The following is a 23,969-nucleotide window of genomic DNA, read 5'->3' as shown; positions in this document are numbered from 1 at the left end:
TGTATGTGGTATCTTTATAAACAATAAGTGCAAAACACAAAAATTAAAAATGGAGGTGATTCATTCAGTTCAGTCAGAAAGTTGGTTTACTGGAAAACTTAGCTCGTCAGCTGGCATGAGGAGAAGAGTTTATTGAAAAGGCAGTCCTGTGGATGCCTGTGCTGGGGAGAGGACTGAGGGCCAGGCCTTTTGTCTCTGCGTTGATTAGCTGAGCCAAGTTCCACATGTATCTGCACTGGTAATTCACTGGATGGTTCCTGAAATAATTCAAGGCCAGAAAGGATGCTATGGCTCTCTCCTTGCTAACTATCTTAAGAAATTAATGTCCTTTTCTCTCTCTCTTTCTGTATGTTGTGTGTGTGTCTATTTACATTCTTTTTCACATTGTTTTCCATTATGGTTTATTACAAGGTAGTCTTATCTTTTTTTCTTTTTTCTTTCTTCTTTGTAGAAATTATAAAATACATTTCGTTTTCAGTAACTCCACCATTCTGGTCTTTTTCCTTGTACTTTTTCCCCAGTTATTTAAATTTGTCCCAATTCATGTCTCCTTTCCTAGTCAGGAAGAAAAAGAATCTCTCATTTCTTGCATAACTGATCTTTAGCCTAAAATAAATGCCTGAATTAGTGGGATTGTATAGCCCTGGCTTCAGTGTATTACTTGTTTTTTTGGAGAAGACAACACATCTGGGTTTCCTTGAATAACTGTCAGGACAAAGTCTGAGATAATGAGTGAGGGGTGGTAATCCATGATGCTTCTCATCAGCTGCGGCAGTAGACTAAACCACACCCCAGAAATGCACATTCTAGAACTGACACTTCTTAGGATGAAGGTGGGAATGGCTAAACTGGTAGGCCTTCAAAAGTAGAAAGGCAGTGGTAATGCATTCCACCAGCTGTAGGACCACTGACCAGTGCCGACACCTCTGTGGGAGTGGGCTCTGCGGAGGGGTCTGGGGACAGGGAGCCGGACGTGTCCACTCAAAGGAGTCTGGATTTTGTCCTGTAAGTAGCTTGGAATCATTGAAGATTTTTAAATAAGGAGAGAGGAGATGATTTCAGGTTTTTACTCATTCTCCTCAGGTTCTCTTGTTATTGTCCTCTGCTGTCTTCTGAATCTTTTTCAGATAGTTCATTTCATTTGTTAATTACAGGGCACAGTTAGAAAGTTAGTATTTTTATTTATGGCTTTGATACCAGTCTGAATATTAGAAACGAAGTAGGCCGTTTATTTAAATATATGTTACTCTAATTGTGAATTACTAATAAATGTTTCTGACATCATATCCCATGTCATTTCTAAATGTTAAGCCATTAGAAGAGGAAGAGGTAGCTAGCAGCTTTTGTTGTCCACATACGGGGCACATTTCAGTGAAAGGTCACATGGCCTAGGATGAGCCCTGGCTTAGGAACCGGGCATCCCGGCGCTGGTCCCAGCCCTGCCTGTTGTCTCTGTAGTCCTGGGAAGGCTGCTTCGCTCCCCTGGCCCCAGTCTCCACTTCTGAAAAGCAAAGGACTGACTTGTAGTGTGTTCCAATACCTACCATCTAATGCAGAATCTGCCACAGTGAAAGGAAAGCTGAGTTACAGAAAAATGCCATGCCTCACTTATTCATTTCTGGTTTTCCTGTCTGCTCTGTTGGTTAGCTGGGTCACTGGTAACCATGAGCACTGCTTTGACAGACAGACAGACACGTGGTGCCCCCACCGCCTAGCCCAGCCCTGCTGGCTGTGGTTTCATGTGCCTCCCACTGGTGCCCTCTGTAATTGCCTGGGACAACCAGCTCTTCTCCGTAGCAGCCTTCAGAATTCCCAGTATGTTGGGTATGGTCACCATTCTAGCAGAGGTCCTTGTCTGTGACAGTGACTGTTCATGATGAGAGGGCCAGTCCAAGTGCGTGGCTGTGTGTCCTCTGCAGTTGACAGAGAAAGCTGTGTGGGCACGCTGGACCTCCTCCACACAGAAGCTGTGGTGTGAACCTGAGCTGCATGGGGAAGGCACCTGTCCTTCAGGTCCAGATACCCACGCAGATGAATCTTGGGGATGTACTCTGTATTTTCTGTTACCCCTGGGAACTGTGGATAGGAAAGAAGCTGCCAGATAAGGAACTCTAAGATTCTGTGATTCCAGAATGTACCAGCATCTCAGGGAACAAATTCTAGAGCAGCTGCTTGGTGATGCAGAAAGTAGAATGCCAAGGGGCAAGAAACAGATGCTCAGGTATTTCGTTTTGGAGGATGACTTGTTCACCCTTCAGAACATTTTCCTGTGTCCTTGGTCAGCTTTTGAATGAACCTCAAGTCTTAAAATCAAGTGTTTGATTATACTGTTATTGAGTACCTGCCTGTGTAAGGTTTTGTACATTATAACAGTGTTTGTTATTGTGGTAGAATATATAGAATAAAATCTTGTCATTTTAACTATAAAAATTTTTTTCTCTATTTTAACTGTATAAATTGTATTAATTACATTCAAAAATGTTTTGCAACCATCACCACTAATGGTTTTATTTCCAGAGCTCTCTTATCACCCCGACAGAATCTGTTATAATGAAACAATAACTCCACATTTCACCTCTCTCCAGTTCCTGGTAATGTCTAATCTTCTCTGTTTCTATGAATTTGCCTATTCTAGGACCCTCCAATGGGCTTTCCAAGTGGTGCAGTGGTAAAGAATCCACTTGCCAATGCAGGAGATGCGGGTTCAATCCCTGGGTCGGGAAGATCCCCTGGAGTAGGAAATGGCAACCCACTCCATATTCTTGCCTGGGAAGTCGCATGACAGAGGAGCCTGGCAGGCTATAGTCCATGGGGTCCAGAGTCAGACATGACTGAGCCGCTGAGCGCAAGCACAGGAACCTCCTGTAAGTATTATAGTCCTTTTGTTTCGGGCTTTTTTCACTTAGCTTAATGTTTTCAAGGCTGATCCATCTTGTAGCATGAGTCAGTACTTCTTTCCTTTTTTTAGGTGAATAGTCTTCTGTTGTATGGATAAAACATGCTTTGTGTTATCTGTTCATCGCTGATGGACACTTAGATTATTTCCAGCCTTTGACCACTGTGAATACTGCTGCCACACACATTCATGCACAAGTATTTGAGTCTCTGCTTTCGTTCTTTTGTACATATACTTTAGAGTAGAATTGCTTGGTTGTAGGATAATTTTATGTTTAGCTTTTTAATTAGCTGCCATATTATTTCCTTGTTGGGGTTATTTTCTTAATTTCTTTTTCAGATTCTTCATTGCTGCTGTATAGAAACACAGCTGGTTTTTGTGTGTTGATCCTGTAACTTTGCTAACTTTTTAATTAGCTTAGCAGCAGCAGCAGCAGCATTCTTTGAGATAATCTGTGTACAGGATCATGTCATATGAAAATGGGGCTTCCCAAGTGGTGCAGTGGTAAAGAACCTGCCTGTCAAGGCAAGAGATGCAAGAAATGTGGGTTGGGAGTATCCCCTGGAGTAGAAAATGGCAACCCACTCCAGTCTTCTTGCCTGTAGACTTCCATGGACAGAGGATACTGGCGGGCCACAGTCCATGCGCTCCCAGAGTCCGACACAGATGAGCACTAGCACAGGTTACCAGTTACACGTGAAAACAGAGATGGTTTTACTTCTTCCTTTTCAGTTTGGGTGCCTTCTATTTCTTTTTCTTGCCTACTTGCTCTGTCTAGGACTTGCAGTGCATAGCAGTACTGTGTAGCAGTGGTGGAAGTAGGCATTCTTGTCTCCTAATTTGCAGACGCTTTCAGTCCTTCCCTATTGAGTTTCCTATTAGCTGGATTTTTCATAAGCGCCTTTTTAAAAAATGTTTTTAAGTTTTTACTTTATTACAGGCTCTTCTATTTCTAATCATTACATATGTTCTCAATAATTCATGTATCTCCTATATTATACTCCATTTGTATTTCATTATGATTTCCATCTGTCATGCCTTCATGTCATATCTACTATTTTTATAAGTTCATTTATATCATTTTTTGAGGGGGGTTCTACATATAATTTTCCACATGGAAAATTCTTAAAGAGATGGGAATACCAGACCACCTTTCCTGCAAAACCTGTATGCAGTTCAAGAAGCAGCAGTTAGAACTGGAAATGGAACAACAGACTGGTTCAAAACAGGGAAATGAATACGTCAAGCCTGTATATTGTCACCCTGCTTATTTAACTTCTGTGCAGAGTGCATCGTGAGAAATGCCAGGCTGGATAAAGCACAATCTGAAATCAAGATTGCCGGGAGAAATATCAATAACCTCAGATATGCAGATGACAGCACCCTTATGGCAGAAAGCGAAGAAGAACTAAAGAGCCTCTTGATGAAGGTGAAAGAAGGTAGTGAAAAGGCTGGCCTAAAACTCACCATTTAGAAAACGAAGATCATGGCATCTGGTCCCATCACTTCATGGCAAACAGTGGAAACAGTGACAGACTTTATTTTCTTGGGCTCCAAAATCAGTGCAGATGCTGACTGCAGCCATGAAATTAAAAGACACTTGCTCCTTGGAAGAAAAGCTATGACAAACCTAGACAGCATATTAAAAAGCAGAGGCATTGTTTTGCCAACAAAGGTCCGTATGGTCAAAGCTGTGGGTTTTCCAGTAATGTATGAATGTGAGAGTTGGACCATAAAGAAGGCTAAGTGCTGAAGAATTGTTGCTTTTAAACTGTGGTGTTGGAGAAGACTCTTGAGAGTCCCTTGTACTGCAAGGAGATCAAGCTAGTCAATCGTAAAGGAAATCAGTCCTGAATATTCATTAGAAGGACTGATGCTGAAGCTGAAACTCCAGTACTTTGGCCACCTGATGCAAAAAGCTGACTCATTAGAGAAACCCTGATGCTGGGAAAGGTTGAGGACAGGAAGAGAAGGGAATGACAGAGGATGAATTGGTTGGATGGTATCACTGACTCGATGGACATGAGTTTGAACAAGCTTAAGGAGATGGTAAAGGACAGGGAAGCCTGGAATGCTGCAGTCCATGGGGTCGCAAAGTCAGACACGACTGAGTGACTGAACAACCACCACCACATATGAACAATATCATATGAAATATCAAAGAAAGATATTTGTCTTTCTTTGTCTGACTTTACTTAGTATAATAATCTCCAGGTTCATTCATGTTGCTGCAAATGGCATTATTTCATTCTTTTCAATGGCTGAGTAATATTCCATTGTGTATATATGTGTGTGTGTGTGTGTGTGTGTGTGTATGTTCCACATGTTCTTTATTCAGTTCTCTGTCACTGGACATTTAGGTTGCTTCTGTGTCCTGGCTATTGTAAATAGTGCTGCAGTGAACACTGGGGTACATGTATTTTTTGTTTATTTTTAATTGGAGGATTATTGCTTTACAATGTTGTATTGGCCTGTGCCATACAACAGCATGAATCAGGTGTAAGTATACGTACATCCCCTTCCTCTTGAGCCTCCCTCCTCCACCCTATCCCAAGCCCCCATCCTTCCAGGTGGTCAGAGAACACTGGCCTGAACTCCCTGTGTCGTACAGCAGCTTCCAACTAGTAATCTGTTTTGTGCATGGTAATGTATGTATTTCAGTGCTACTCTCAATTCATCCAGCTCTCTCCTTCCCCAGCTGTGTGCACACATCTGTTCTCTACATCTGCATATCTATTCCTGCCCTATAGGTAGGCTCATCAGCACCATTTCCCTAGATTCCATATATATGTGTTAATATACATTTGTCTTTTTCTGATTTCACTTTGTATAACAGGCTCTAAGTTCATCCACCTCAGTTCAGCTGACTCAGATTCATTCCTTTTAATAGCTGAGGTATTAACGTTCTGTAATATTCAGTTCAGTTCAGTCGCTCAGTCATGTCGGACTCTTTGCGACCCCATGAATCGCAGCACGCCAGGCCTCCCTGTCCATCACCAGCTCCCGGAGTTCACTCAGACTCCATCAAGTCGGTGATGCCATCCAGCCATCTCATCCTCTGTCGTCCCCTTCTCCTCCTGCCCCCAATCCCTCCCAGCATCAGAGTCTTTTCCAATGAGTCAACTCTTTGCATGAGGTGGCCAAAGTACTGGAGTTTCAGCTTTAGCATCATTCCTTCCAAAGAACACCCAGGGCTGATTTCCTTTAGAATGGACTGGTTGGACCTCTTTGCAGAGCAAGGGACTCTCAGGAATCTTCTCCAACACCACAGTTCAAAAGCATCAATTCTTCGGTGCTCAGCTTTCTTCACAGTCCAACTCTCCCATCCATACATGACCACTGGCAAAACCATAGCCTTGACTAGACGGACCTTTGTTGGCAAAATAATGTCTCTGCTTTTCAATATGCTGTCTAGGTTGGTCATAACTTTGCTTCCAAGGAGTAAGCGTTTTTTAATTTCATGGCTGCAGTCACCATCTGCAGTGATTTGGAGCCCCAAAAAATAAAGTCTGACACTGTTTCCACTGTTTCCCCACCTGTTTCCCATGAAGTGATGGGACCAGATATTAATGAGCTGTAATATTAATGCTAATTATTAATATTAACGAGCTGTAATATTCTATTATATATATGTATGACTTTAAAAAAACCTTTATTTTGTACTGGGGCATAGCCAGCTAACAGTGTTGTGGCAGTCTCAGGTGAACAGTGAAGGGACTCAGACGTACGTGTGCGTGTATCCGTTCTCCCGCAGACTCCCCTGCCCTCCACGCTGCACATCACATGGAGCAGAGTTCCCTGTGCTGTACAGTGGGCCCTTGTTGGATCTGTGTTTTAAATGTGGCAGTGTCTTACCACAGTGTCCTTATCTGTCAGTGGACATCTAGCTTGCTTCCATGCCCTGGCTATTGTAAATAGTGCTATAATGAACACCGGGGTTCATGTGTCTTTCTGAATTGCGGTTTTCTCAGGGTATATGCCCAGTAGTGGGATTGCTGGGTCATATGGAGGCCTACTCTTGCCACTGTTATTCAACATGGTTTTAGAAGGCCTGGCTGTGGCAATCAGAGAAGAAAAAGAAATAAAAGGAATCCAGATTGGAAAAGAAGAAGTAAAACTCTTACTGTTTTCAGATGACATTATACTACACGTAGAAAACCCTAAAGGCACCACCAGAAAATTACTAGAGCTAATCAGTGAATTTAGTAAAATCACAAGATATAAAATTAAAACATAGAAATGCCTTGTGTTCCTGTATACTAACAGTGAAAAATCAGAAAGAGAAATTAAATAATCCTGTGACACCACTGCAACAAAAAGAATAAAACACCTAGCAATAAACGTACCTACGGAGACAGAAGACGTGTATGCAGATAGCTGCAAGACACTTGAAAGAAATCAGAGGCCACACAAATGGAGCGAGAGTGCCGTGCTCCTGGATGAGCGGGGTCAATACTGTCAGCACGACTATACTTCCCAAAGCAATCTACAGACTCAGTGCAATCCTCATCAAATCACCAATGGCATTTTTCACAGAGTTAGAAGTACCAATTTTAGAATTGCATCTTTTAGAATTTTGATTCTTCTCCAGGTATGTGCTCAGGGAGTTGGATTGCCGGATCATATAGTATCTCTGTTTTTAGTTTTTTAAGGAACCTCCAAACTGTTCTCCATAATGGCTATACCAGTTTACATCCCCACCAACGGTGGGGTGGGGGCCGCTTCCTCAGGGGCTCGGCGGTAAAGAATCCGCCTGCCTTATAGAATTAGTTTGGAAGTATTTCCTTCTTTTTTTTTCTTTTTGTAGTGTTTCTTCCTCTGCAGTTTTTTGGCATAGTTTCAGAAGGATAGGTTAGGTTTCTTTTATCATAGAAGGGAGTTCTCTTTTAGTCCTGCTTTTCTAAGGTTTTTATCATGAAAGGATGTTGGGTTTTGTCATTGCTGTTTCTGCATCAGTTGAGTTGATTATATATGTTTTTTCTGTTTGTTCTAACAATATGGTATATTGCATGAATTGATTTTCTAAGTCTGAACCACCCTTGCATTCTGACATAAATTCTACTTGGGTTTAGTTTGCTACTATTTTAGTATGCTGTGGTTTTATTTTCATTTGTCTTAGAGAGTTTACTAATTTGCCTGTTTGACTCATTGGTTGTTAAAGAGTGTTGTAATTCTACATATTTGTAAGTTTTTTATTTTTCCAGATTTCTAGTTTCTTTCCACGGTGAAGGTACTTTCTATTACTTCAGTCTTAAGTTGAGGCTTATTTTGAGGCCTGCCATGGGTCTGTCCTGGAGGATGTTCTGTGTGCCCTGGAGGAGACTGCGGGCTCCACTGATTCGAGTGGAGCACCTCTGTTGGGTGCAGATGGTGTTCAAGTCTTGTGTTTCCTTATTGATTTTCTATCGGGATATCTCATCCATTACCAGCATCTTTTTTAACTTTTGAAAAATAGTTAACTAGTATTAGGTGGTTTTTGGTTCAGGCTGGAAAGTTGGTTTTATGCAGTATTTAAATGTAAAATTGGACTGAGTACATGGACACAGTATTGGGGAAGCTTCATGGCCTTGGGCAGCGTACTCTGTCCATCCCATCTGTAGCATAGGGCTGGAGACTAATTCTTGGAAACATAGCTCCTGTGGCCAGCCAGTAAGTGCCTTTGCCAAGTGAGCCGTGTGGCCTTCAGCAGGCTGCACATTTCCCAGATAAAATGCTACTGTCACGTTTTACAAAACAGGGTCCCCTACTTGAGGCTTGCTTTGAAGTGAAGGTGAGGCCGGTACTATATGGAGCAGAATTCTGTTCTGAACAAATTTACCAGTGGGGCCTCAAATGTTTGTGCCCCAGTCAACTCTGAAGAACTTCCAAATTAATGCATTTTCTCTTTATTTCATATCCTGAGATGTCCCCACTGAGGCATTTACTTCCTAATGTAAGATGAACCTTCAGTTTATTGAGCATTTCACTTGGTAGGGGTTCCATTCCTCTCTTAAAAACGTGGTTCTCATCATGGGAAGCTCTGTTTACAGTCTGATAGCAGCTTGGTTCCCAGGACTTCTCTATAGTCCTGTGAGGTGCTTTCCTTGCCCAGGCCGTGAGCTAAAGGGGCCATCTTTGCTGTGGGCTGTTGCGGTGTCTGTAACTGCGCTATTCAGCAGACTTCAAGTGAGGGTTAACAGACCTCTGAAGACTCAGCTCTCAAAGTCTTGTACAGACACAGCCCTGGTGCATAAGGCAGGTTTATGCTCAACTCTCTGTGCTGCGAGAGGGTTATGAAGAGGGGTGCTCCTTAAAAGAGAACCCTTTCCTGCCCCTGTGCATCACAGGTTGCCCTCAGGACCTCAGGGAATGCAGAGAGGGCAGGGCGGGGCACGGGGGTGGCCTGTGAGTGCTGAATGTGACAGATTGTAGCCTAGAATATTCTGTACAGCCTCTAGAGCTTTGGTTGAGAGGGAGCCAATTTTTCCCTCTTTGCCTTCTCTACAGCATGTTAATAGTCCCAAATGGTAGAACTGCAGACAGCTTGATTTATCCCAGCTCTGTTCTTAAATGGTTGCTAGTTTCTTACTGCAAGAAAATTCAGTCTTTCAGTGGGTCAGTTTAATAACAAGATCAAGGCAGACAGTCTAGCTAATATTAAACTGACTCTGTTGTTCAGTCGCTAAGCCATTTCCGACTTCTTTGTTGTGATACCCCCTCACCCCATGGACTGGAGGCCACCAGGCTCCTCTGTGTATGGGTTCTCAGGCAGGAATACTGGAGTGGGCTGCCGTTTCCTTCTCCTACTCATTTTAGGTACTTAAATATACTAATAGTCTAAATCCTGGAGTTGTATTGTGAGGTAGAACAAAACACTTTCTTTTTTCAGACTATAAGTGAGGCAACAACTAGCATATTATAGGCTTTGTAGAAACATTAAGGCCATGTCCTTACACAGTGAAAGCACAAGCCTACATGTTCCAGGCTCTACTTACAGCAGAGCTTGGGGCCTCTGATTCCCAGGCTTTCACACCTTGATAGCTGGCGTGAGGCATACGTCTGTTTTGGTAAGGGAGCTTCCTCTACTGGGTGAGCCATTTTTCCATAATTTATTTTCTTTTTTTAATAAACAAAGTGAAAATGGTTGGAAAGCTAAAGGATCTCTGTATCTGCTCTTCTGTCGACCCAGATGGTGTCTGTGCCGCCGTTCTGAGGTCTGTGACATTGCAGAGATGGAGGTCACCGAAGCATGTGGCCGAGCAGAAGGTCTTCCTCTTCCAGAGAAGACAGAAACTTCTGCTGTGTCCTGGGGACCATGTGGTGCCTCCCACTTCTTGCCTGAGTCATCTCTGCTCTCCCACTTCCTGGTTCCTGAGGCTCGTGAGTGAGGCCAGCATCCTGCCTATGGGGAACCAAGCCTCCTGCTCTGGCTTTGTTGAGTGCCTGTGACTCCTGAGCTGAAGAGCATTGAGCGTTTCTGTGGTGTTTTCCCAAGATGCTGCTCCCAGAGATACTGGCATACATGTTATTTTGTCTTAACTTGAACTTATGTGCACTATATATTTCTTGGGAATTTATCAAAGTTTTTCCTAAAACTCAATGTACTATTAATCACATAATTTCTGTGTTAGGTACAAATGTAGCTGGATGATGGCTGGCTGCTGGGTTTGTTTATTAGTGGAGCAGAGACTTGGGGAAGAGTCCATTTTGACCCTGGTCTTTGAGTCAGAGCCCAGTGAAGGTTCGTCTGAGAGCCCCGTTGATATTCTCCAGAGGCTGGCAACATCGTGCATTGATGACTAGACAGCTTGTCATCCTGGGCCACAGAAGTAACAACTGTTTTAAGGTTTGGCCAGACTTCATATTCTCCATTCTTTCCATCCCATGTTATATGGAATGCACACGATGCCATTTAATTACTTCAATCCCTTTCTTAAAGGAAAAAGACACTGAACCAGTATTCCAGAGGTACTAGTAGTTTGAAGGTTTACTCAGTAATTTTCTTTGCAGATTTGGTAGCTTTAAAGATCTCACTTGTGTTTTGCAGTATTAATTAATTTCAAGTGCAGTTTTGGCAGACCAACCAAGGGTCTCAACAGGCTGCATAGAACGAGTGCTATTTTTAAGACCATCTCAGTGAAACTTTTTCCAAATGAAACTCAACAGGAACCAGCCTTTATTTGGACTCATATACTCGGTAAATGCTCAACTTTTGTAGGCATGTCAGCTGTTCCTGTTCACAAAATAAGTTATATGTGCCTTTTACTACTGTGTTTATTAAGCATAGACTCAAGAATATAGGTGTTCTTGCTTTTGCCACTGTTTCCTTTTGGAAAAGAGGCGGTTGATTCATCCGCTAGAGAAAGATGGCTGTGGAAGCGTAGCACACACAGCCTCCATCACACAAAGTGGTCCTTGGTGAGAGTGCTGTCGCCTGGCGATACGGGCCTGGGCCACTGGGCACGTGTGGGTGCTGAGCACTTAAAAAGCAGCTGGTCCAAGTTCTCCAAGTAGCTTGTGAGAACGTCATATAAAAAAAGAATGAATATAAAATCTCTCATTAATGTTTACTGACTTCATGTCTAAATGGGGGGCTTCTCAGGTGGTGCTAGTGGTACAGAATCCACCTGCCAATTGCAGGAGACACCAAGGACACGGGTTCAGTCTCTGGGTTGGGAAGATCCCCTTGAGAAGGAAATGGTAATCCACTCCAGTATTCTTGCCATGAAAATTCCATGGACAGTAAAGTCCGGTTGGCTACAGTCCTTGGGATTGCAGAGTTGGACACAACTGAGCACCCACTCACATGTTTAAATGATAATGTTTTGGGTTATTTGCTTTAAATAAAATATATTATTAAAATTAATTATACTATTTACTTTTTATTAGAAATTTTGAAATTTCGAGTATGGCTCTCCCTAATTGGATATCTTTCCATGGTCGCTCAGGGGTCTCAGAGCTGGTACAGGTTCTAGGATATGTGAATCGACTGCCTATCCCTGGTGAGAGCCCTGTTGCCGTTTTTTTGCGATCTCTGAGTCATGGCCGTGACATCTCTTGTCCATGCAGCGGTTGTCAGGGCCACAGTAGGAGCTAGACCCCAGGAACTCAAGCAAGTCAGCCACCCTTCTCAGCTTCATCTGTGAAGCAGAGTTAGATTGAGGATTAGCAGAGAATAGTTAGGGCACATTGTAGGGGTCCCCTAAATTCTATTCTTATTTCAGATACCTGGGGAATGAGAACACAGAAAACAAAACCACATATATATATACACATACATACATAGAGATCATATATCTATGTGGCTTTCCCAGTGGCTCAGCAGTAAAGAATCTGCCTGCAGTGCTGGTTCAGTCTCTCAGTCAGGAAGATCCCCTGGAGGAGGAATGGCCGCCCACTCCAGTATTTTTGCCTGAAAAATCCCACGGACAGAGGAGCCTGGCAGGCTACAGTCCAAAGGATTGCAAAGAGTCAGACCCAGCTGAGCTCACACGCATATATAGATACACACACACACACACACACACACACACACACACACACACTCTAATCCCCAGTTTTACTTTCCTCTGAGAGTGTTCGGGTGTTGGATGAGAAAGCAATATTATCAGCAGTGCTTGTCTAACAGGCACTAATTTGGATTTGGGTTTTGGAGGACTTTTATCATGTCTTCTGTTTCCTGGTTTTCTGTGTGCACTGTTAATATCAGAACAGAGCAAAACAGTTGGCTGTCTGCAGGGAAGGGAGCACGCGGCTCCCTTGCTGAAGCCTGTCTCCTGCCATCAGTGCATGTGCGAACAGTGACTGTTTACAGTTCAGAACCTGGTAGTCCTGAAAAACAGTTCAGTTGAAAATAAACTTGACCACGTTTTGATGTGATTGACAAGGATGTAGAGGTTGCAAAGAGAGTCACAGGGTCTGTGTGGCCTAATCACTCAGCGTAGGGGAGAGACCTCCTCAAAGGTGTCACGTAGGATGCAGGTGTCTGACAAAGGGGACATTTTGTGCAAGTTTCTGGTAGAATGGCCTTATTATCACACTGAAATGGAGGCCATAAGGAAGGAATAGTTGACCAGAGAGAACAGCATGGAAGGACCTGCCTAACATAGTGGTGAGTGGTGACTTTTTTATTATGCTGTCTGGGCCTCAGCCATATGAGATCATAGAAATGAGAGATGGAAAAGACCTCCTGTATGAGGTCATCTAGCCCATCCCCTCCAGAGCTGACTGACCCCACAGTATACTTTCCAGAGCTCTGTCCAGTTTTTCAAGTGACTCAGCTGATGGAGTTTCCACCAGCTCCCAGAGGGCGCAAAAAGGTAGTGTCTGAGACTGCTAGCTTGGATCAGGATTTATTCTTCTTTCTCATGACGAAGATCCCTGTGATGATGCTTTGTTTGAAGAGAGACGGGGTAAATCCTGCCTCTGTCGCTGACTTGCGTATAACTGCGGATGACCTCAGCGAGCCTCATCTCCACATCGCCCTCCAAAAAGCGGGGGTGTGTTGCTGGGTTCCTTCAGCCTGAGCATTCGAAAAGCGGGGCGTGTTGCTGGGCTCCTTCAGCCTGAGCGTTCGAAGACTTGGCGGCGGCGCCTTACACAGCACTTTATGGTTTTCACAGCTTGTTCACATTTGTGATCTCATTTGAGCCCCACCGTTCTTAGGGAAGGACTTGATCGTATTCTCCTCCTGACCATCTCCCTGCCTATTCTGTTTCTTGTTAATCAGACGGAGGAGTTCTCCCAGGCAGTGGGTGGTGGGCCAGGTGCTCAGGCATTGCTTTTTGATTCGTTTGACCTCACAGGTACTGTGCCTTCTGAGACACCATGTGGCTGCACTTTATTCTCCGTGAGGTGTGGCCTCCTTTCCCAGGCAGTAGCACTGCTCAGGATTATCCCAGGCCGCCTATGGAGCCCAGAGCTTTCTTGCCTGTGTCTCTGGGTGGGACCTGCGCGGGGACTGGCTCTCAGTCTGGAGTGTGATATGTCATCAGTAGGACTGCACTCGGGTCCTCCTCTGGTGCTCACCCAGGCTGCTCATCGTCAGACCCGTCCTCCTGTGATAAAGGACTTGGCATGGATCCATAGGCAGGCTGGTCCATCGGGAGTTAGTAAACCGGGCACCAAGGGCTCGTCTTAATTCAGATTGTGCAGTTCCTTTCCTGAACCTTTCTCTAAAAGAGGAACAGTATTGATATTTATTGCAAGTAGTTGGTCATTAAGATTTCTCTCAAAATCATTTCTTTTTGTTGTCAAAGACATTACATTTTTAAACCCCGGTTCAGTAGGTATATAATTAAAGTACATTTCACAGTAATACAGTGTTGCCCTCAACTAGTTTATAAAACTGTATGAAGTATGACATGAGTCCCGGCAATGGAGCAAGGAGCTGCCGTCCAGCCTGGGCCGCTCCCTTGGTCTGGGATGCCGTCCTTCCCCGGGCGTCACTGTGCGCTCATGGCGTCTCTGTGTGTCCCCTGTGTGTGCGCTCGCTGGGACGCCAGGGCCTGCGCTCGCGGGGCTGTCCCCGCATTTCTGGGTAGGCCCACGGGGCTATGGTGTGTCCCTGCTTCATCACCTCTGGCTATCTCTCCTGTTGTGTTCTGCCTTTTATATTTGTGTGTGAAATATCCCAAATATACAGACGAAAAAGGGGGGTTGCCTTTCTCTTTAAGCTTTGGTTTTCCAGCTTCAGTCTGCAGTTAGGCGCTTGGGTGCAGAAAGGTAAATGAAGCAGTGATGAGGTGAGAGCTGGGACTCAGATCTGAGTTGTAGCCTCCGGATTCCTGGTTCTGTGCCGTGCCACTGCCGTTCGCAGGAATTCCATGTGGATGTGGTAACATTCTCAGCAAGGCGGTCAGCGTCGAAATCACGGGTTGGAAACAGCAGTGCCTCAGGGATGTATCTCCTGGGGCTGTGTGGTCAGTCTCCTTGTTTATGGCCTGGAGCAGGGCCAGACAGCGGATGCATCATCTCCCAACAGCCCTACCTCGCCGAAGGTCAGTGCCAGAAAACGGCAGCGCTGAGACCCAAAGCCAGGTCAGAGCTGGAGGCTCTGTGCTCAGAGCCTCCCCATTAACTTACACATTGGTTGGTTATCTCCATTAACTTACACATTTTCTGAGTATTATGAAAATAATGGAAAGATACATTATCTGTTTTTGAGAGCATGAGAAAAGGCAGCCCCTCCTATCATTTCTGCTTCTCTTGCAGATCCTGAGGAAGCTCAAAGGTCTTGCGTTAGACACCGAGACAGAGCTGGAGAGACAGGATGAGGCCTTGGATGGCATCACTGAAGCTGTGGACCGGGCGACCTTAACCATCGACAAGCATAACCGACGAATGAAGAAACTGACTTAGAAGAACAGGCAAGCGTAGGGACGACTGCTTCTGATGAGAATCACTTCTGAGTACGTTGTTCTCAGATCCTGCATGCTTCCTTTGAGATGAAGACCCCGGAAAGTCATTCCAAGTGCCTGTCCTGGGAGGTGCATGGCTGCCTCAGGATGAAGGCTGCTGAGAAAGTGGCTCGGGGTGATCGTAGCTGCCACCAAGGGATTCCCTTGTAGGGAGCTGAACGTGCAGGGAAGGAGTTCTGCCTACAAGTACAGTGAGCTCCTGCCCGCAGGGCCCTCCCAGGCTGCCTGGGGAGTCAGGAGCGCACACACATTCAAACACAGGCTGAGCCCTGTGAGGTGGCCACGGCAGCACGGCGTCTTCATTCTGAGGGTGAGCTGGACGCAGGCCTCAGGGACCACTTTGCCTGGCCACAGTCCCAGGTCTCCAGTGCACAACTAGCTGTATTTGCATCCTGTCTCCTCTTGATAACCATAAAAAGGATGATTTATGTCTCTATGAAAGAATCTGCTTATTTCTAACCCTCTGCCTGTTTGAACACTGCAGGCGTATCCTTTGTCAGGAAAATCTCTTCTCCAGAACTACATTCAGTCCTGAGCCTGCCTCTCCTGCATGGCCTGCTCAGCACAGACCCCATTGCCTTCACGTTGTTCCGTTTTTCTCTGATGGACAGGTCAGTTTCTCTTTGGTTATACTGTAAGTTCTAACAAAAGCTAAGAGTACACCTGGTGCACCCCGAGATCATCCTGTAGACACCTGAAATGTTCTTTAACTGTTCAGTTTTTAGTCAAACATGAAAATAGTACATACTGCACCTATTTTTTTTAATTTATTATTTTTTAATATAAATTTATTTATTTTAATTGGAGGCTAATTACTTTACAATATTGTATTGGTTTTGCCATACATCAACATGAATCCGCCACGGGTGCACACGTGTTCCCCATCCTGAACCCCCCTCCCACCTCCCTCCCCATCCCATCCCTCTGGGTCATCCCAGTGCACCAGCCCCGAGCATCCTGTATTGTGCTTCGAACCTGGACTGGCGATTCGTTTCACATATGATATTATACATGTTTCAATGCCATTCTCCCAAATCATCCCACCCTCTCCCTCTCCCACAGAGTCCAAAAGACTGTTCTATATATCAGTGTCTCTTTTGCTGTCTCGTATACAGGGTTATTGTTAACCATCTTTCTAAATTCCATATATAATGCGTTAGCATACTGTATTGTTTTTCTTTCTGGCTTACTTCACTCTATAGGCTCCAGTTTCATCCACCTCATTAGAACTGATTCAGATGTATTCTTTTTAATGGCTGAGTAATACTCCATTGTGTATATGTACCACAGCTTTCTTATCCATTCATCTGCTGATGGACATCTAGGTTGCTTCCACGCCCTGGCTATTATAAACAGTGCTGCAATGAACATTGGGGTACACGTGTCTCTTTCAATTCTGGTTTCCTTAGTGTGTATGCCCAGCAGTGGGATTGCTGGGTCATAAGGCAGTCCTATTTCCAGTTTTTTAAGGAATCTCCACACTGTTCTCTATAGTGGCTGTACTAGTTTGCATTCCCACCAACAGTGTAAGAGGGTTCCCTTTTCTCCACACCCTCTCCAGCATTTATTGCTTGTAGACTTTTAGATAGCAGCCATTCTGACTGGTGAAATTGCACCTGTTTTAAATAGTGTTAATTTTTGCTTTTCTGCCCCATTTCTATCCAGAGACAGAAATGCTAGTTTTAGAATGTTGTCTGAAGCTATACATTGATGCCTTTTCGCTTGGTTTGGGGTGTCTTAGTGTGTTCCCTGGCGGATCAGACAGTGAAGAATCCATCTGCAGTGTGGGAGACCTGGATTCAATCCCTGGGTTGAGAAGATCCCCTGGAAGAGGGCATGGCAACCCACCCCAGTATTCCTGCCTGGAGAATCCCCATGGACAGAGGAGACTGATGGACTAAGGGGTCTCAAAGAGTCAGACACGACTGAGTGACTAAGCACAGCACAGCACAGTGTGTGCCTGGGAGAGCCCCTTATGGGAAGATGAGGGAGAGTAGAGAAGTGGGTGGCGTCCTCCCATTCTCACAACAAGTCCCGTTCAGGCTGCTTTGAAATCACATCCCAAGGAGCCCTGCCCAGAGAAGCTCACTTAGGCCTAGTACGGTGTTGCTGTGAAGCACCGTTGCTACAGCCCTCCTGGGATGGCGCCTGCAAGCCCTGTGCTGCCACGTCGCACCACTCCACTTGCGTACTAAGTCCTGGGTGGTTTTAAGAATTAATTCACAGATACAGTGTTAGTTTTCTGGGGCTGCCCTAACAAAGTACCACAAACAGGAGGCCTACAGCAGTGGGAATGCATGGTTGGAGGCCGCAAATTCAGGGTTGAGGTGTGGGCAGTCTGCGGTCCTTCTGGTGTCTCTAGGAGAGGATCATTTGTGCCATTTCAGGTCACCGGTGCCTCCAGGTATCCCTGGGCTTGTGGCCACATCACCCAGATCTCTGCCTCCATTGTCATGTGGCCACCATCCCACGTTCCTGTGTTTCAAAACTCCCTGTCCTTTCTCTTATGAGGATCCGTCCTAATCCAGGGTTATCTCACCTCAAGATCTTTTTACCTTGATGATGTCTACAGAGACCCTATTTCCACATTAGGCCTGAGGTTCCCAGTGGGCATGGATTTTGGGTCACCTAGAGATGCCCAGCCTTGTGAGAGCCGATCCATTCCAAAAAGACATGGAAAGTAGCATTTCTAGAGAGTAATGGTCATAAGGGTCCTTCTTTATTCAGTTTGGTAAATTATATTCCTAGTCTCTGTTTGTCTTCCTTGGTTTGTACTCACTAACCTCCAAGATGAGAAGTGGGCCTGTCCTCTCGAGGTTTCTCGTACCGATGCAGGCGTGTGCAGAGTTGCTCTTGACCTTTCCTTTGCATCAAATGACGGATCAGCTCAGAGCTCGTGCCCCTTCCATGGGGTCTGAGCCCATGCCGCCCTTTCTTGTGCATGATCCCAGGGAGGTCAGGGAGAACACAGCAGATGGGAAGGTGTGTCAACAAGGACAGTTACTGAGAGGCAGTCTAGAGGCAGCCGCAGCTGGATCACATCCCTGTGGAACTTGGAGGAACACTTGAGGAAAGGCAGCCTGTGCCCTGGGCATGGGCTCCCCAGGTAGCACTAGTGGTAAAGAACCTGCCTGCCAGTGCAGGAGACTTAGGAGAGATGGGTTAGATCCCTTAGTTGGGAAGATCCTCTGGAGGAGGGCATGGCAACTCACTCCAGTATTCTTGCCTGGAGAATCCCATGGACAGAGGCTCCTGGCGGGCTACAGTCCACGGGGTTGCATAGAGTTGGACACGACTGAAGAGATTTAGCACATGTGCCCTGGGCACAGGCAAGTGCAGGTGGGCAGGCTACACCCAAATACCATAGCTTCTCATGGCATCCCTCGAAGAGTGTGTCCCCTGGGGTAGAGTACGTGGTTCTCACCATGGCCACGCACGGGGCTCGTGCCTGGGACTCAGAAAACACAGACATACATGCACACAACACACACTGACCTCAGGCCCGGAGTCAGGACACCTGAGGGTTCGTGCGTTACCCAGATGTCTCAATTAGCAGGTGACTTACTGCCAGACCTGCGCTCTCTGCATCTAGCTCTGGAGAGCCCTGAGCAGTGGACATGAACACAGATCCGTGCCATTCATGATGCTATTCTGAATACAGGTGGGCACTGGTCAGAGGTCCCCAGCTCAGTCTCCAGCAGCCAGCCAGCCTCTGCTCATCCTGAAAATAGGTAACTCCTCTGGCATCAGGACCATACACACCTCAGCTGCCAACAGGCCTCTGGAAAGCAGGGGCCAGGACTCTGCTGGTGATCCCCTGCCAGGAACAAGCCCTGAGCTCTGTGGGCCTCACCCTCTCCTTATCCATCACCAGATACTCTGAGCATGAAGGTGTGTGGCACAGAAGACATTGTACTGTTAGAGGACTATTCTCTGGGCCCTTTCTCGCCCATGAATAGCTAAATTGATGTGGAGACTTAGAGTGTGTTTTTTTTTTTTTTAAAAAAAGGGGGCCATCAAAGACCATTTTATGCTATTTTTTTTTAAACCTTGACCCCAGAACTAACTTTTTAACCTCAACACCTTCCCGTAGCAGAAAATCCATCTGCCAAATGGTTAGTCACCAAGGCTGAAGCAAAATTGCCAGGAACTCTATGAAACCAGGCAGTGACTCCCACGATACACTTATCCCAGGGAAGTAATTCCACCTCCCACTGCTTCCTGCAACTGTGGTGCACTGGCTCTGCCTCCGTGTTCTGGACATGGGGAGGCCGCGAGGGGGACAGCTGTTGAGATGCTCCTAGAAGCAGTGCCAAGGGAAGGGGACAAGCAGGTCAGCTGGTGAGCTCTCCTGCCACCCTCAGGCGGCCTAGGTGGTAAGCGTGATGGCTGGAACCAAGTGGATCCTACCAGGTGAGTAGACCCTCTGGAGAGTGGCAGGAAAGGCACACCGAGCCCGTGGTCATCACCACTGGTGTTTGGATCAGGACCTGCTGTGTCTCCTATTGTGCTTTTAATTTTCCTGATGTGGAGTTTGTCCTCCTAACACTGACTTTGGGTTTGTGTGTGGGGGGTCAAGCTCACGTATGTGAGTAACAAAATCTATTTGCCCTTTAACCTCTGACTGAGGGAATGGATTGAGTTAAGTTTGTTGTCACCCTATAAGGAGTTTGCACTTCTTAAAACATGTAATTCTTTAAGTTCAGTTTTACACTATAAAGGTGGGCAGAATAAGGACCCACATCTAATGCAGCCGTGAGACGAATACTGAGCTGAAATGAAACTGCTTTGACATTTCATCAAAAATGGCTGATTCTTTTGTTTGTTTAGGGCAGAGGTCAGCAGACTTTTTCAATAAAAGGCCAGGTAAAAAATACTTCATCTTTCAAGCCATGTGGTATCTGTTGAAATGTCTCAGGTCTACTGTTAAATGAAGGCAGCCTGGACTTAGGAACAAATGGTCATGCTGTGTTCCATCAAAACTACCTGTGAAGTTAGAATTTCATATATTTCATGTGTTCCACAATGTTATTCTTGTTCTGATTTTCTTTCAACCATTTGAACATTTAGACACGTCCCCAGCTTGCAAGCCATAGGAGAACAGACTGCAGGGCTTTGCACTCACCTGCCCAGATGGGTGTGTTCCTTTGACGTTTCACATCAGAGTCTTTGAGCATTGTTTGGAGGGCATCTCACTTCCCTCCTTAGCCCCAAACTCAAGTGTGGCTTGAGCCCTTCACACGGCATTCCTTGTGGTTGCCAGCACTGAGTCTAGGGTTGCGGCTGGGAGGGTTTTGGGTATTTTTGCCATAAAAGATAAAAAGGCAAAAATGACAATGAAACATGAAAAACTAATGACGGAATCTTTAAAAGATCTTATTTTGGAAAAATGAAAATGCTAAAAATATTTGAATGTCATTAAAATGTGTGTAGATTCATGGTTATACTTGTATTTGGGTATAACTTAAGAGAAAGTATGGTTTCCCTGGGGGCTCAGAGGTTAAAGCATCTGCCTGCAATGCGGGAGACCCTGTTTCGATCCCTGGGTTGGGAAGATCCCCTGGAGAAGGAAATGGCAGCCCACTCCAGTATTCTTGCCTGGAGAATCCCATGGACGAAGGAGCCTGGTGGGCTACAGTCCACGGGGTCGCAAAGAGTCAGACATGACTGAGCTATTTCACTTTCACTTTAAGAGAAAGTGATGATACTTCCTTTTTCACAGTCAATCATTTAAGGATTCAGGATCTAATGTCAGTTGTACGTTCTTTATGATATAAAAAAATCTGAAATCTTTTGACGTTTTCCTGGAAGTAAAATGAACAGATGAAGGATGCTATTATCAATATATTGTGTATAATTGGTAGTACATACATGACCTATATTTAAGTGTTCCATCACATGCCCATTCCTATATTAATATTTAACCAAATCATCTAAGCCAGATTCTGTGCCAAATACCAAAATTCTAGCTACATCACGTACTCTGCTATCAAATAACGTCACCATTTTTAAGAAACTTATGCTCATGAGGAATCACATAACCATGTATTTTGGAGTTGGGGGGAATAGGAGGTCCTTGATTCTTCTTTCCCTCCAGCTTCTAATATTGCATAATTTGGTTAAGAAAGCATTAGAGAACAAGCTGCTGTGTCTAAATTAGCTAAAGAATTGATAATTAATGCTCTGCAAGACTGTAGTCAATTATCTTTCACGGAACAATTGCCTTACAGCCAATTGTGAGACCAAACTGCTCGCAGCAAAGTTGCTTACAGCACAAGTACCAGCCACAGGCTGGGAGACACCCACCGGCTTGTTTCCTGACTCTGCTCAGCTGTTCAGAGCTTCAAAGCCTGCGTTAATGGCACTAGTCAGTCCCCTCCCTTTATAAGGCAGAAATGGGGGACAGTAGAGAGAGAATGAGATGGGAAATGGCAGGTAATGGTTTCCACGAGTAATCTCTGGAGGCTCCAAAACAGCACACACACACATTTTAGGAGAGAAAAAGATAGCAGTCAATCCTAGAGACGTTTTCAAATAACACAGGAAACTTGACTACAGGCAGTTAGTTGGGGTGTGGGGCTTTGGTTTTGGGTTTGATGGAATGCCCTCTTGGAGGAAGTTGTATTGATTGGGATGTCAGCCGTGGCATGAGACCATGCTGCAAGCTTCCAAGGCCCCACTGGCCTCACCTATGAGGAGTCCGCTCGCCTCTCATTGCTCCTGATTTAATTATTAGTCATGGGTTTGAATACAACTTGCAAATTGTAATCAGTTTTCGCATTTGCAACTGATTTCCGCAGCCACATAGTATCTCAAGCTTTTGGCACCCATCTGGAAACAGAACAGCAGTGGGTTTACCCAGGAGGTAATTTTCCCTGATTCATTTTGAAAGTAAAAAGCCACAAGGTTGGTCCTTCAGCTAGTCTGAAGACGAGGGTGGTCCTGCTTCCCAGAAGGACTGCCTAGTCTCGTCCCTCAGCCTCCTCAGTGAGAAACAGACCAGCAGGAGCAGAGAAGGCATCAATTCAAAGACAGCAGGGGCTGCTTGTCAACCCAGGAGCCACTCAAGGCCTGTGTGCAGCGTCCAGGTGAGGAGATCCCGGCTTCAGGAGTGGGGAGCTGTGAGCACGACCACGGTCAAGGCTGTGTTCTTTGAGCCTGGCTCACATCCTGGGCTCTCGCTGGGTAGGCAGCCATATTCAGGCCGTCCCACCATGAGCAGCTGCTGTCCTGGGGCGCGGTAGTGCCACACTGTGCCACGTGCTCTCCCACCAGGTCCGGGGCAGCACTGGTTCCTCAGTGACCTCTGCATTTTACCTTCATCTTCTATCACAACCTCTGGCCCTTTCTCTTACCCTGGGGAGGGAGGTGTGAGCTAGGGAACGGCAACTCATTTCCGCCATCTATCTCTTCTGGAGGCTGGAGGGTTAGTAGGTCTAGGGCATGTTCCCAAGAGTGAGTAAAGGGCAGGATGCAGAAACCCAGCTATCCATAAAGGAGGATCGGCCCTCCCAGGATGTGCAAACAGCCCAAGCCTGCTGCCCATGCCTCTCCGCCACACTCACGCGGCTCCCCCCACGCAGCGGCTGCTCTGTTCCCACTTCCGGTCAGTGGAGCTGGTGCTGGGATTAATGAGGCTGGGCCCTTTTTTAGAGGCTCGGGGCAGGTGCCCTGGAAAGGAGTGGCAGGTGGGGTGCAGGCACTGGGTTCTCCTACCATGGAAGGTGAGGACAAGCAGAGAATGCTCAGCCTTGTGAAGTCTCATATGGAGTTGTTTGGACCTTCTGCTGCATTTTCCAATGGAAGTGATGCTTTAGAGGGCGGTTCGTTTCCTAATGCGATGGCAGCATAGAGATAGACAATTTGGGAATAGAGATTAGGAATGAAGATGATGGAAGTGGGTCAGAAGACGAGACCAGGGGTCCCATTCCTAAGTGCCCAGTAAGTGGTTCGTCTGTGAATCAGACGCACAAGCCTGTTGGCTTTGCAGAGTGCTCACAGACGTTCCCCAGAGGGCATCTCTGTTTATCTTTCTGACAAGTGAGGAAACAAAATACCTAACACCCCCCAGGGTCTAGAGTCAGGGCTCTGCTGAGATCCTGACTGCCCAACAGGAGTGAGCCCGCAGAACAGTGTGGAGAGAAGGGAAGTGTCCCAGGTCACAGGGTGTGGTCTCAACGAACCAGGGTTACTTACAGATCCAAACCCACCCATTTTGTGCCCCATGTCATAGAAAATTTGTTTCTTTTTGGAAGCAGTAGCTGCTTGCTAAACTTAGAGACCACCTGTCTTCCCAACTGGCTTATTCATGTAGAACATTGCTTCAGCACGGGAGGGTCACAGAGGGGGTTGAAGCAATAGCTGGGGAGGCAACAAGATGCCTTCTCGGTCACTCACTGTCCTGTCAGCTTAACCCAAAATGAGGAGATGCCTGAACCTGCAGCCTCACTTGCTCTGTGTGCTTGTTGGAGCGTGGGGTCATAAGAAAAGACACCACTGCATCTTGTTCAAGCCCACTCTGACCTCTGGATCCTGTGAAGTAAGCACTCTGCCCTCTTGGCCTCATAAACTAGCCTGAGGCTGCTCACAGATCCACCCACTCCTGCTTGCTCAGCTCTCCCTTGTCACACTGCCCAGCACAGGAACATCATCATGGGTGGGGTGTCCATGTTACT

At 45.8% G+C, this 23,969-nt stretch overlaps 1 protein-coding gene across 1 annotated transcript in view; it reads left to right on the top strand.

Moving 5' to 3' along the window:
* Positions 1-15,730, top strand: part of SNAP47 (synaptosomal-associated protein, 47kDa) — a 67,015-nt gene extending 51,285 nt beyond the window's left edge. Inside the window, exon 5 of the mRNA XM_010847238.1 lies at positions 15,089-15,730. Coding sequence (XP_010845540.1) covers positions 15,089-15,235 — 147 coding nt within the window. The 3' untranslated portion in view covers positions 15,236-15,730. The remainder of the gene's footprint in view (positions 1-15,088) is intronic.
* Positions 15,731-23,969: the final 8,239 nt, after the last annotated feature.

This window comes from Bison bison, unplaced genomic scaffold (genome assembly GCF_000754665.1).
Source record: "Bison bison bison isolate TAMUID 2011002044 unplaced genomic scaffold, Bison_UMD1.0 scf7180017864248, whole genome shotgun sequence".
NCBI classification, from domain to species: domain Eukaryota; kingdom Metazoa; phylum Chordata; class Mammalia; order Artiodactyla; family Bovidae; genus Bison; species Bison bison.
This window is presented reverse-complemented; position numbering and strand designations above follow the sequence as displayed.